The sequence below is a fragment of the Muntiacus reevesi genome, chromosome 8 (assembly GCF_963930625.1).
Source record: "Muntiacus reevesi chromosome 8, mMunRee1.1, whole genome shotgun sequence".
In the NCBI taxonomy this organism is placed as follows: Eukaryota; Metazoa; Chordata; class Mammalia; order Artiodactyla; family Cervidae; genus Muntiacus; species Muntiacus reevesi.
Window position 1 is genome coordinate 91,330,215 of NC_089256.1, and position 14,909 is coordinate 91,345,123.

At 37.2% G+C, this 14,909-nt stretch overlaps 1 protein-coding gene across 1 annotated transcript; it reads right to left on the reverse strand.

The window, feature by feature from the left end:
- Window positions 1-316: 316 nt before the first annotated feature.
- On the reverse strand, window positions 317-13,266 carry LOC136173786 (arylacetamide deacetylase-like 2). The gene is made up of 5 exons (XM_065943713.1): window positions 13,129-13,266; window positions 8,774-8,996; window positions 7,169-7,238; window positions 4,280-4,451; window positions 317-919 (listed from the first exon to the last, which is right to left on the reverse strand). The coding sequence occupies exons 1-5, from the start codon at window positions 13,264-13,266 to the stop codon at window positions 317-319; spliced, it is 1,206 nt and encodes a 401-aa protein (XP_065799785.1).
- Window positions 13,267-14,909: the final 1,643 nt, after the last annotated feature.

Consider the following 14,909-nt stretch of genomic DNA (forward strand, 5'->3'; position numbering starts at 1 on the left):
GCCTGTCACTGTCTTGAAACTATTGTGTATATTTTGCCTATAATCATACTTTGTTTTTATACTTTACTATGATTGGTGAATATTTGCCATATGTCAGGGAGAATAAATGATATATATTAGGATAAATATAGTAGAAGTCTTCACTGTAGCAGGATTTAAGATTAGGTAAACTAATTTTTTCCAAGATACATAGTTATTTTGCTTTGATTTAAACCTAAATTTATCCAAAGCTAAAATCATGATATTGTCCCTTAAACTCACAAATCTCAAAATATATCCTTTAGACTGTAACTGATTAGCCAGCTATATGTATTATTTATAGATTTTCTTCTAGCCAATTAATATACTTATCTTTTATTCTAATGCCTAGCTGTAAATTAATTGGTGAAGCCATGAATGATAAAGCTCCATGGAGTCCATCCTCCATATGATCATGAGAAACTTTAACTCCAACATTTTGAAGTCGTGAGATATACATAAGTCCATCATCTCTTAGAAGATCATATTGACAGGTGAGGATGTAAGTTAAGGGCAAATTTTGCAGCTGGGAATCATTGACTGCCAAGGGTGATAACCTACTATCCAAAAGTGCTGAATATGAAGGATTAAGTCTTCCAAGAATTGGTTCTGTATATATATGGTTCTTCTTATACTTCTCAGGAAGAAAGATACTCCAGTTAACCAGCTTGAACAGATGCGTTGAACCATGAGGCATGTGTTGATTTTTCATCATTGCCTGGGGGAGTGCTTTATCCTGAGTCAAATACAGGCATGCAAGTTCTACTCCCAGTTTCTTTGTCAGAAATAGACCATGTTCATTTTCTCTCTGAGAAGGAATGGCGATGTCAATGACCTGTAAGCTGGGGTAAATTAAAGCTTGTGCTTTCAGTTTATTTTTGAATTCTGGATCATTCTGTATCTGAAAAATATATATAATAAAATGTGAATGAATCAAAGGTTTCAAAACTACAGGAGTAGCGGCCTTCATTCCAATCATATCAGCTGTGATGATGTAAATAATTATAAAAATGATATAGTTCCTAATAATTATTTTCATCATATTTATACTTTACAGGGCATTAAAAGGTGTCATCCCACTTTCATCACTAAAGTAATGATTCACACATATACACACATGTATTTATTCATATATGTAAGGTAAAGTTAATCACTCAGTCATGTCTGTCTCTTTGTGACCGCAAGGACTGTAGCCCATCAGGCTCTTCTGTCCATGGAATTCTCCAGGCCAGAATACTGGAGGGGGTTGTCATTTCCTTCTCCAGGAGACATTCCCAACCCAGGGATTGAACTGAGGTATCCCAATTGCAGGCAGATTCTCTACCAACTGAGTCACCAGGGAACCACCAAACAAAAAAATAATTATGTGATTCCTAGGAAAGAGGAAAAGTTATCTATATTGAAAACCATTTTTGACCTAAAGTGACCTAAGTGAGAAGAAAAAATGAATATAGCAACAGGATATCAATATCCAAATTCACATTATCTAAATTCAAAAGGAATTCTATCAAGTTAAAGGAAATATTCCTAATATACAACTCACCTTCATGCAGCATGTATTTGGAGATTCTCTTTCTTACAGAGATAAGAGAGCCTGAGATTTCAGCTATGGGGTGAGAAGAGCTATCATAAATTTCTCTTACCCTTTCTTTTACTCCTATGCTCTCTAGAAGAAAACCTACAATTAAGCTCTGAGGAGCAACTACCTAGACACAGATCAACCTTCTTAACAATGATATCTATAGAAATAAATATACCAGCTGCCACTCCACATGAAAATTTCAATATCTGGAGGGTCTTTCTTAAAGTTAGCCCCTCACCAAAGTCGCTGACATACCAAATGAGAGAATTAATTGAAAATAATCCTCATGGAACCTCACAAGGGGACATGTTAGCCAACCAACTGAAACTGCACACTCAAGGCATAGTGGGTGCCACAATTCCAAAGCAGAAAATGAGGAAAGACAAATTTCTCTAACATAATCTCTTGTATGCCCTTGATCACACCCCAGTGCCCTCCAACGGATTATTTCCTAAACCAGCTGGCTCATCTCATAAGCAGAGTAGAAGAGCCACTGCACACACCTAAACAAAAATGAGATGGAGAGACTCAACCAATACCTTCCCAGGCTAGTAGCAAAAGTGATCCTACAAGAGGAGTTGGAAGATCCTGCTGGTTTTAGAGATAGGCATCCCTCCTACTGGAGAGGGCAATGGCAACCCACTCCAGTGCTCTTGCCTGGAACATCCCATGGGCAGAGGAGCCTGGTGGGCTGCCGTCCATGGGGTCGTGAAGAGTCGGACATGACTGAACGACTTCACTTTCACTTTTCACTTTCATGCATTGGAAAAGGAAATGGCAACCCACTCCAGTGTTCTTGCCTGGAGAAGGGATGGCGGAGCCTGGTGGGCTGCCATCTATGCGGTCGCAAAGAGTCGGACACGACTGAAATGACTTAGCAGAAGCATCCCTCTTATTATGTCAGTTTTGTTCCAAAAAATTGGCTTTGGAAGTAAGAAGTATATATTCTACTGAATTCCTTTTTCAAATGTATTAGTTATTGTGGGCTGCTATTATTTAATTGCACATAGCAAGGATTTTTTCATAAAGAAGGCAAAGCACTGAATCATTGATGTTTTCCAACTGTGGTGCTGGAGAAACCTCTTGAGAGTCCCTTGGACAGCAAGAAGATCAAATCAGTCAATCCCAAAGGAAAACAACCCTAAAAACTGAAGCTTCAATACTTTGGCCACATGATATAAACAGCCAACACATTGAAAAAAACCTGATGCTGGCAAAGAGTGAAGGCAGAAGAAGAGGGTGACAGAGGATGAGATGGTAGGATGGCATCACCGATGCAATGGACATGAATTTGGGCAAACTCTGGTACATAGTGAGGGACAAGAAGGCCTGGTGTACTGCAGGCCCTGGGGTCAAGAAGGGTCAGAGATGATTTGGTAACTGAACAACGAACTGCAGCAAGGGTTTGAACGTTGTAAAAATGGCCGTTTTTCTTTTTTATTACTATAGTGATTCTTCCATGCAAGCATTACATGAGGCCCAAATGTTACCTGCTCACATTCCACTGAAATACATGAACTACAGTAATCCCAAGTGCTTGGTAGACTTTACAGTTTACTTGAAGAGAACAATGGGCTTCCCTGGTAGCTCAGTGATAAAGAATTTGCTTGCAATGCAGGAGACCCAAGTTCAGTCCCCGGGTCTGGAAGATCCCCTGGAGGAGGGTATAGCAACCCACTCAAGTACTTTTGATTAGAGAATCCCATGGACAGAGGAGCCTGGAGGGTGATGGTCCACAGGGTCCCAAAGAGTCAGACACAACTGAAGCGACAAACAGCAGCAAGGAGAACTGTCAGGAAGCATTTAACAAAAGGCTTCCTGTGTGCTGTTTTGGATCTGGCAGGAACCCTCTGGCCCTTATTGATTCCTGCTGAGGAATCCAGGCATTTCTCATTACAGTGATAAGTACCCTCTTCCTTCTTATGATTGTTTGCAACTCTCTCTTTGATAGGGATCATCTTATGTTTTGTAAGTCTGGAATTTTAATCTTTATCTTTGCTGAGAATAACCACCTTGTAAGACAGTGTATATACCCACGGCATGTTGATTAAAACACCTTTGCTCCATGAGAGCTTGGGTCCCCGTGTCTGTCTTTCTTTCTGTTCTTCCTGTCTTTCTCTCTCTCTTTATTTCTGGCTAGTTCCTTGGAGTGCGGAGGCCCGCTGAGCTCACTTGCTTGCCCAGGTTTCTAACACCCTCTCCAGAAGGCACATGGTGCCTTCACCCACTGGAGAGGGCGCCCGGTGCCTACGTGTAGCAGCGCGAGCCCTAAGAATAGGACTCTATTGACTTTCCGCTTAAACCAGGGGATATCAGCCTCTTTCTCTTACTCTCCAGGCCACCAGGTTCCGGTCCATTAAAGGACCAACAGAGAACAAATCTGTTTATCACGTTAAAAATGGTTCGTAGACATTGTTTTATTTCCCTCAAAATTGGTGATTAAATTAGGAGGCTTATTTATAAGGGTATTTTTTTTTTCCTTCAATGCTTTTAGAGCCACATTGTCTAAAGGTGAAGTTATGTAAAAGGACAGGTTTCTTTGTTGCTGGTTTTTCCATTTAGCAGTTTAAAATATAAGCCCGTTAAAAGCATTCCAACAAAAAGAAAATGACACTTTGTGTTGGAGTTACAGTGCGTGTACGCTCATAAATAGTGTAACACATAAGACACAGGACATACCAGCTGAGCCGCTGTTGCTGCAATTAAACCCCCAGCACTGTCACCTGAGATGCAGACTCGAGCGGGGTCCACTCCATATTTTGCAAGAATCTTGTCTTGTAGAAAGAATTTGACCACAGAAAGGACATCTTCATGGGCAACAGGAAATTGATATTGATGACCTAATCTGTAACTTCAGACAAAGAAAAAAAAAAAAAAAGAAAGAAAGAAAAGCAGACATGATTAAACTTCAGTTGCATATATTGAATCAATAGGTCCAGAGAAGAAAATTGACCCTGTTTTGAATCTTTAGTTTCCTTTACTTTCAGCAATCATACCTAGGCTTACTACTAACTTGTTTTTCAAATAAAATGTAGATTTTTGGATAAAGCTTTTTTTCAAATGTCCTATTCTATGGGGACTTGAGAGAGATAAAGATTATGTCTTCATCCTCAGAACACTGTATATAAATTTTTCAGCAAATGTGCAATCAATTGGGGAGATGATTGCTCTGTGGCATTTATTAGATTCTCAAATGCAGTTGGTAGCAAATATTTTCACAACCATGTTAAGAGTGCACACTAGATTTTCAAAGCAGCAAATCTGAGAATGATTGATTTATAGATGTCTTATGTTCGAAATTTATTTAGGTAAAAACTCTATAAAATAGCATGTTCTGTTATCAAAACTTATATTATAAGGTGAATGAATACATGAGTATGAGCTTACATATGACCTGCAAACATAATTCAAAAGAAAAGTTTTGAAATTTGATATTGAAGTACAGTAAGTGATCTTGTAACAACTGTCAAAATCATTTTAAGGCAAATTATTAGAGCATCTGTTAATGTGAACAACTATATCTCTCTATAGATTCATCTAATATTGGGGCAAATTCTATTGTGTTGTCTTACTTTTTTTTATTTCTACTTATACTGGTAATCTTACTATAAATTTGAATTGGTGAGTTAATAATATCAACACTAACCATTACATTCTGGACAGATAACCCTTGTAATTTTGCCCAACTGTAATCTATCTTACCAGAAGATGGTAAAGGACAAGAAGGCCTGGAATGCTGCAGTCCATGGGGTCGCAACTGGGTCAGATGCGACTGGGAGACTGAACAACAACAATTTACATCTAAAATATCTGAAATATATTTTAAATATAGTATAAACTAAAGAACATATCAAACTATACTGCTACTTTAAAAGCTCTTCAGGATTAAAAAAATAAATATCAGAAATAACTGATAGAATTCTTAAGATAGGTACAACACATATTACCATTTAAAAGTACCTAAGATAATAAAGAGCTGACTCATTGGGAAAGACCCTGATGCTGGGAGGGATTGGGGGCAGGAGGAGAAGGGGACAACAGAGGATGAGATGGCTGGATGGCATCACCGACTCGATGGACATGAGTTTGAGTAAACTCCGGGAGTTGGTGATGGACAGGGAGGCCTGGCGTGCTGAGATTCATGGGGTCACAAAGAGTCGGACATGACTGAATGACTGAACTGAACTGAAGATAATAAAATGGTATATTAGGTTAAAATTATTGAGTGAAAGAGAGAATATTCTAATTATTATAGAAGTGTCTGAAAACATCTAGGTTCTGGTTGCTCTAAGGCAGCAATGATGAGCAGGACAGCACTGGTTTCATTTGTATGTTATATTCAATCTACTTAAGGTCTTACATACCAAGAAATTCCACTATATTCTCTATTCACTATTGGGCTAGAAGTCTCTAAGAAAATTTCTGTACTACTTAATTGATGGGGAAAATGGGGGGGAAATTCATCCTGAAGATGGAGTACAGAGAATGTCTAAATAGGCCACAAAGGATGGGATATCTCCTAGTCTTTGCTGCATATTGTTGGAAATTTGGGCAAAAATCATGAGCACTTATGTTCTCTCATTTTGAGAATGACTATAAACTCCCAGATGGTTCCAACATTTTCATCTGATGCTCCTCCAAAAGAATATCTATATAACCGACATCTTGTAATAACCTATAATGGAAAATAATCTGAAAAACTGTGCATAACTAATCACTTTGCTATAGCCCACCAGACTCCTCTGTCCATGGGATCCTCCAAGCAAGAATACTGGAGTGGCTTGCCATGCCCTTCTCTGAAATCAACTGCAGCTCAATTTTAAAAAAGAATATTTATAAAATTTATTTTTTATCACCAACTCAAAAAAACAAAAAACCCCTCAGCATCCCAAATGTGTAACGGATATTTAAGCACGTAGGCATTTCTAGAAAATATCACAGTGGTATTGCCCAAAATCAGCCTGTGGTGCCTCCCAGAGGCCTCTCTAATGACAGAGGTTAAAGGGAAACTAGGCCCCTTTGCTCGAGAAGGAAATGGCAACCCACTCCAGTGTTCTTGCCTGGAGAATCCCAGGGACGGCAGAGCCTGGTAGGCTGCTGTCTATGGGGTCGCACAGAGTTGGACACGACTGAAGCGACTTAGCAGCAGCAGCAGCAGACCCCTTTGTATAATTCCCTGGTGGCTCAGATGGTAAAGCACCTGCCTACAATCCTACAATGCGGGAGACCTGGGTTCAATCCCTGGGTCTGGAAGATCTCTTGGAGAAGGAAATGGCAACCCACTCCAGTATTCTTGCCTGGAAAATCCCATGGACGGAGGACCCTGGTATGCTACAGTCCATGGGGTCACAAAAAGAGTTGGACACAACTGAGTGCTTTCACTTTCACTTTCAGGCCCCTTTGGGGAAGAGTGGATAATATAACACTAATTAAAGTTACTAACATAAACCAAAAAAATCCCTAAGATCCCTGTCCTTTTGGAGGCTCAGGTACCTTCTTTGGAAATTAAAACTGTGTCATAAAGGCAAAAGATCATATATATAAAAAAAATGTATATCATGCTCTTACTCCACTCCCACAACGACAGCACCAAGATTCTTTGCCGTCTGTCTATTCAGGAGGTCCAAAGCTGCTAATTCTGAAATGAAAAAAATAATTTGAAAGTGTACTCTGTAAATAAAGAGCAATGGAAAACCACCTACACGTGTGAAATGTGATAGAAATGTGCTTATGATTGGAGAGTTTCAGTGAAAAAAGAGGAGTGGTCATTCTCAAATTACACAGTGTAAAGAATTATTGAAAAGGGGAAAATGGATTCCACAGTGTACAAAAGTGAGCCTGAGAAATATATAGAGAGAGAGGACTACAGAGAGAGAGAGATTCCAGAGCGAGGAAGATCAAGGTGGAAGAGGGTGAAACATGCTTAGGTGTCAATGGAGAGGACACATTTCTAGACAGAGGAAACAGAAATATGGATTAAACGCCAAACAATATGAGAAAATATGATCCCAGACAAAGATAGAGATTACATTTTACCAAAAGATTAAAGTGCATCTTGTAGGATATAAGTAGAAAGAAGTGAAATTAAAGATTAAAACAGTGCTAATAATTTTTAAGGACACATAAGGTACTTATGGAGAGGGGGAGTGGAACATTCTGAAATTGGACAGACCTCCTTGATAATTGAGAGAGGATGAGCAGAGAGACTTGAAAGAGCACCGAGTGTTTGGAAGTGACATTGACATGAAGGATAGAAACTAAATACACATAAGAAACAGCGTCTTTAAGCCACCTTGACGGTTGGTAGAATGGGGCTGCTCACCAGTGATGTGAGGGTTAAGCCTGTGGATCCTGCTTATAGGCCTAGATGTGGCCACAAGTTCTACCACTTGCTAATAATGGGGCTTGGAACAAGTTACTGAACCATTCTAGCTACCTTATCTATAAAACTGTGACAGTGTTAGCCACCCTACGAATGTGATTACCAATCAAATAAAGGTGGACCTCCCACCCGAGGAGAGTAGCATCTGTGGTTGTTTTGAAACGTTAAACAGATCACAAAGTCAAAATCCTGGGTATAATGACTTAGGCTATAGGCTTTTTGAGGAAAGGAGTCATTATTTGCATCTTACATTCTGAATTGCCTTAATACAATATCCTCTGTATTCAATGCTATGCAGTGAGTCAATAATATCAAGAGTATAAAAGCAACTGTGTGTATATGTGTGTATGTGAACTCTATGTGATATGTCTGAGCATGTTTGAGTTTGTGCCTGTGAGAATGTGTATGACTATAATTTTCTTAGCTATTCCATTGTACTTCTTAGAGTCATTTGCAAACATCAGATGGGAATAGACTTGATGGGAGGATCTAATTCCTCGGTTGTATTTTATTTTTCCACTTGAAGTTCAAAATGAATTTCCCATTTTACATTGTCAGTGTAACTTTATTTGATAATAATTTTTATAATAATCTTATATTTTTAAGATTTGCCAAGAAGTATATGAAGATCTATATATGAACCACGAATGATACATATACATACTTACAAACTTATCAACACTCTGCTAATTATATATATATCACAATGTATTCTAATATAAATACATGTAATGTGCAGTACACACAAACACACATGCTCACTCATATTTGCTTATATAAAAAGCACTTACTACAACTTCCCAAAACAAAGGCACCACCATGAACAAAAATTACAGCTGGTCTCTGGCTTGCTGACTTCCTCTTAGGCAAGTACAGACGTACTGGAATATCACTAAAGGTTATATCCATCACTGTAACGTTTTCATCTGAAATTGGTTGTGTGTAGTCCAGTTTCATTAATATGGAAAACAATTCATCAAATCTTTTAAGACCTATTTTTTCCAATAATGTAGCCTGTCAAAACAAACAAAAACAAATTAAAACACTAAACATTTTGATTTTTAGTACCATCAAATGCAAATAAATATGCACTCAAAAAAGAAGAAAAAAATATAATAATACTTTAGAGGTCTTATTGTACATCCTAATACATAAACTAGAGTTGCTCCCAAATAAATCTCAAGTATGTAGTGTTTTTAAACTAAGAGTAGTCTCATTCATTTAACTTTTATCAGTTTACATGCAACTTATTTTGATCTGTTTCTTAAATGTAAGTTGTAAAATTTTATCATAAAAATTAACTGAGTAACAAGATTTTACACTTCTCTGTATTCAAATTCTAAATATTTTAATTTCATTTCATTACTTATTCATTTAAAATTTCAGAGAGTTTATAATCTCTGGCAAAATTTCATCAGAATTTTTAGTCACCAATAAGCTAAATTTAAACTTGTACATGGAAAGGATCATTAATTATATAGTCAAAGCAACTTGGATATTGAAGAATAAGATTGGTGGACTCATAAAACCTTATTCCAAGATTCCTGAGAAGATAGATAATACGTGTATTATTGGTGAAAGACTGGACTCACAGATTAAGGGAAGAACACAGAGTCGGTTCAGAAATAAACATACAAATATATCCAGTATATTTTTGACACAGACACAAAGCAATTCAATGAAGAAAGATGTTTCAACAAATGGTGTTGGAGCAATTGGACATCCATATGCAAAAAAATGTGCCTTCATCAATTCCTCACACTTTACATAGAAATTAACTCATAAAGGATCCAATACCTAAATGCAAAAAAAGTAAAACTACAAACCTCTTAGAAGATATCATAGGAGAAAATCTTTGTGATTTTATGCTAGGTTAAAAAGTTCTTAAGAGGCTTAAAGACTTCCAAGGTGGCCCAGTGATAAAAAATCCACCTGCCAACTCAGGAGATGCAGGAAATGCGGGGTCCATTTCTGGGTTGGAAAGATTCTCTGGAGGAGGAAATGGCAACCGACTCTGGTATTCTTGCCTGGAAAATTCCATGGACGGAGGAGTCTGGCAGGCTACAGTCCACGGGGTTGCAAAGGGTTAGACACAACAGGTCTCACACACACACACACACACACACACACACACACACACACACAGAGTATCAAAAAACAAAAGATCTTTGTAGAAAAAGATAAAAAGGGCTTCAACAAAATATAAAGGCTTTTGCTGTATAACTCAAGAAAACAAAATGAGAAGTCCAAGATTAGGAGAAAATATTTGCAAATTAAGTATCTGTTAAATGACTTCATCCCAAATGCAAAGAATTCACAATAATCAACAGTAGCAAAATGAAGAACCATTTTTTTTTCAAATGGAAAAAAGATTAAACATATATGTCACCACAAAAAAACATGGAATAGCAAATAAATACACGAAAAGTTACCCAATACCTGTAATCTCTAAGGAAGTGAAAATATATGCCACAATCAGAAATTTTGACACACTTATTAGAATGGTTTTTAAAGAAAAACTTAAAATATTAAATGCTAGTAAGGACTTAGACCAAGTAATACTTTCATATGTTGCCGGTCTGAATGCAAAGTTGTATAGCTTCTTTGAAAAAAAACAATTGGGGCAATTTCCTATAAATTTAAGTATACATTTAAAATATGACCAGCACATCTAGCTCTAGATACTGACTCAACAGAAATTAAAATTTTTGTTCATATTACCTCCAAAGTGGGAACAACCTAAATATCTTTCAGCTGTTTACTTAGAACAAACCATGATATACCCACATAAAGGAGTACTACACAGCTTTAGAAAGGAGTGAACTTACGATACTCAATGAGTGGATTACTCTCAAATGCATGATGCTCAGTGAAATGCATTAAGCTGGCTTCAAAATCCACATGCAGTATGAACTCTTTTATATGATATTATGGAAAAGGCAAAGTATACAGACATAATGATCTGTGGTTACCTTGAATTTAGGGTGGGAAAGAGTTTACTGCAGATTCTTCACCACAGAGCCAGCAGGGAAGCCCAGAAAGGGCAGCACAAACGTGATTTGGTGGATTATGTTTTCATGTCTTGATTAGCTTAGTGGTTGCATGAATCTCTACCTATATTAAACTACATGCTGCTGCTAAGTTGCTTCAGTCGTGTCCGGTTCTGTGCGACCCCATAGACGGCAGCCCACCAGGCTCCCCCGTCCCTGGGATTCTCCAGGCAAGAACACTGGAGTGGGTTGCCATTTCCTTCTCCAATGCATGAAAGTGAGGAGTGAAAGTGAAGTTGCTCAGTCGTGTCTGACTCTCAGCGACCCCGTGGACTGCAGCCCACCAGGCTCCTCCGTCCATGGGGTTTTCCAGGCAAGAGTACTAGAGTGGGGTGCCATTGCCTTCTCCATTAAACTACATAGGACTATATAATCAAAAGACTGAAATTTAACTGTATGGAAGGTTAAAAGTTGGTAAAATGATAAAAAGAGGTAGAGTCTGAATATAGATTGTCTGGGTTTGATCTCCAATTCTAAAATTTATTAACTCTATGTCTTTGGATTACTTATTTCTTATGTCTTACTTTTCTTATTGTAAAGTAAGGGTAAAAATTATTGACTTGTTCAAAGCACAGTTTTAAGTGTTAAGTCATACTTTTAAGGAAATTAAAGTAGGGAAGGCTATTCCACAAGTGCCCAATAATTCTTAGCTTTTTTCATTAACAACATGTATAGAGAATATTCTCAAATATTTTCACAGCTGGATGAAGATAATCACAGTGAAGATAATTTCAATTTAGCAGATATATCACTTTAAAAGCAACTTTTTTTTTTTTTTTTTTTACTTTTGGCCCCTCATTTCTCATAGATTCTATCTTGGAGTAGATACTGACTAGATCTCTATTGAATAAAAAACAGTTTTTCATGTTAATACCATTTTAGATATCACTGCATGCTATCTTGGAACACCTGCTCCCTTATTCTAATAGTAACTCTGAAGTGTGCTTATAGACTTCTCACTTTGCAACTGAAAAAAACTGAGCCATAAAAGGATGAAGTAGACTCTTTCAAGGAATGATGGGCTGCTTTTAAAATTAATGCTCTCTCTTTCTTCTCCTGCTGTCAATAAAATAAATGTGTAACTTATATTTTTCCATATCATTTTATCAAGAGCTGTGATGTTTGCTTCCACGACATATGCTAAAAATCTCAGTCATGACAGTAACAAAATGATTATTACACAAATAAGTAGAAACTGATGAATTGCTAGCATAATTCACACATATACACGTAAAATGCACCCATAAGCAAATACAAATGTTGGTTCTACTTTGGATGAACAATAGTTTAATTCTGTTTTCCACTTGATAATTAAAAGTGGAATTTTAAAGTTGCATGTTTTCAGAATATACTAACATTGATGAGCCAGAGTAATAAACTTTGTAGTAGTAACTTTGAAGTTTAAGATATATAAGCTGTTCAGAAAATAACATGGCAGTTTCTCTGTAGGGCTGGCAATTACTTGTTTTTCTCTAATATCCACTGAATAAAAAGGTGAAGCCTTTACACTGAAAGAAAACATTAAGGCCAAGGGGTGATTTGGCATACTTTGGACTTTGGGCAGGAGATACCTTGGGATCTAGTTTGACAGATCCGTCATCTCCTCTGGGTAGCACAATAGACAGCCATTTCCCAGGTTCCATGCACTGCTCTGATTATTTTTTATCTGCTGATGCATTTTCCCTCAGACTTTCTATTGTTCATATCATTTATAAGGCCTCCAGGCAGCAGCATGATATGAGAGGAGAGTGTGATATTTTCAGTGGGGTAGAACTTAGTTCAAATTCTGGCACTGTCACAAAAAATTTTGAAAACCAGCAATTAAAGATTGAAGGTAGACAAGAGAGTGGTTTTCAAAGTATGGTCTTGGAATTCTTGCAGGCATCTTGTTTATTTTGTAAGCAGAAGTTTTACTTCCCCAGGTTTTGTACAGATTCAAACGGGCTTCATAATGATTTATTCAATTAAACAGGTTAATAATATTTGGCTCATTTATCCCAAAAGAAAATTGAAGTCTCTTTCAAAATGCTAATTGAAAGAAAGCTTACATGTTCTTGTAACAAGGCATCCCAATCACCTGGAAAAGAAAAACTTACCATAAGTGAAGTTATTTTTATAGTAGCATCAATGGTCCTTACTTTCCAGGGTTCTTCAATGTTTTCTGGTATTGGTGTATAAATATAATAAGCAAAGAGGATACAAGTCAGTCCAAAGCACAGAGTTTTGTACCCCATAATGATATTCTTTTCACAACCCCTATGCAGTAATAATATAATGTGGCCCTATATATACTAAAATGCTTGGTAGGTGGACAAAGATACTTGACAGGCTCCTGCTAACGTGACCATATTACTTGCAATGTAATCAGTTGCAAGATTAACAGTGACGATAGTAACTAGTTCAACAGTTACTCTATCTGAAATACAGTTCACAATATCTTTCATCAAATCTGTAGACAGAGTAGCAAAGATTTTTAAATGCTGGTAGAAGCTCTTTCACCCTGTGACACCATCATGGACTCAGCACCACAAATTTTATTGTGAGTCTAAACAGAACACATGATAAACCATGATGTCTGCTTCTTTTATTAATATTTTGTAAAGATTACTGTGAAGAGTTTAATAACTGTCAGGTAATATTTAGTTACTCTCAAGGCTAATGCCTTTGTCATAGATTACTACAAAACTAAAATCCACTTTGGTCTACTGATCCTTAGACAAGGAGATAAGAACATGGTATTCTCGAGCAAGTTCCAAAATTAATTCAACCAGCTCAGAAATATTTATAAAGTCCATGCTTACATTAAGAATGCAAATTTTCAACCTATTTAGTTGGGCAATCATGCGAAAAGGAGACATTCATTTAACCAAATATTTATTATGTGTTTATATTTGCTAAACTCTGTATTGGGCAAAATGGTAAGAAAACTGAGCCAATTCTTGCATATGTCCATTCCTCAGTGGAACTTATGCAAACTTCCTGATTTCCATTTTTCCTAAGATCATGTTTTGGGAATTTTGTCACAGACTAGTTTATTTGGAGTCTCCTCTGTTTATTCATTCACTTTGCAGCAGAATTCATCACTTTTACTATAATTGCTGCATTATCCCTATGCTATAATTTCTCAATACAACCCTGCTTTATTATGTATCTAAGCACCAGACTGAAAGGAATTAAGATTATTATTCTAAAAAAGTTGAGGAATAAGAACCACATGGGTGGCAAAGGATAAGAAGGCTGGAAGGAAGTTATATATGAACAATCCAACATACAGAAAAACATAATGGAAAAGTCAACATTTTGAAGTATAAGTCTAATTTTGTACAGTTTTCCTTCCTTATCTTCTCTACCTTACTTTAAACCTCATTGGCCTTGCCTTCTCCCCATGGCTAGCTCTTTTTCTCTTAATTTCTAAATGATAGAATATGCTGTCGGAAAATGGAAAATATTATAATTTCTTCTACTGTCTGCATTTTGGAACCTAAAGTAAAAGTGAAAGCCGCTCAGTCATGTCCAACCCTTTGGGTCCATAGTATTTTCTAGGCCAGAATACTGGAGTGGGTATCCTTTCCCTTCTCCAGGGGATCTTCCCAACCCAGAGATAGAACCCAGGTCTCCCGCATTGCAGGCGGATCCTTTACCAGTTGAGCTCTAAGAGAAGCCCAAGAATACTGCAGTGGGTATCCTATCCCTTTTCCAGGGGATCTTCCTGAACCCATGAATTAAACTGGGGTCTCCTGCAGTACACACAGATTCTTTACTAATTGAGCTATCAGGGAAACCCTTGAAACCTAAGCTCTTACACTAATAAAAGGGGTTCTTGATAAAGACATGAATTTATATGTTTGATTGATATATGAAAGAGTTTCAATGAAGA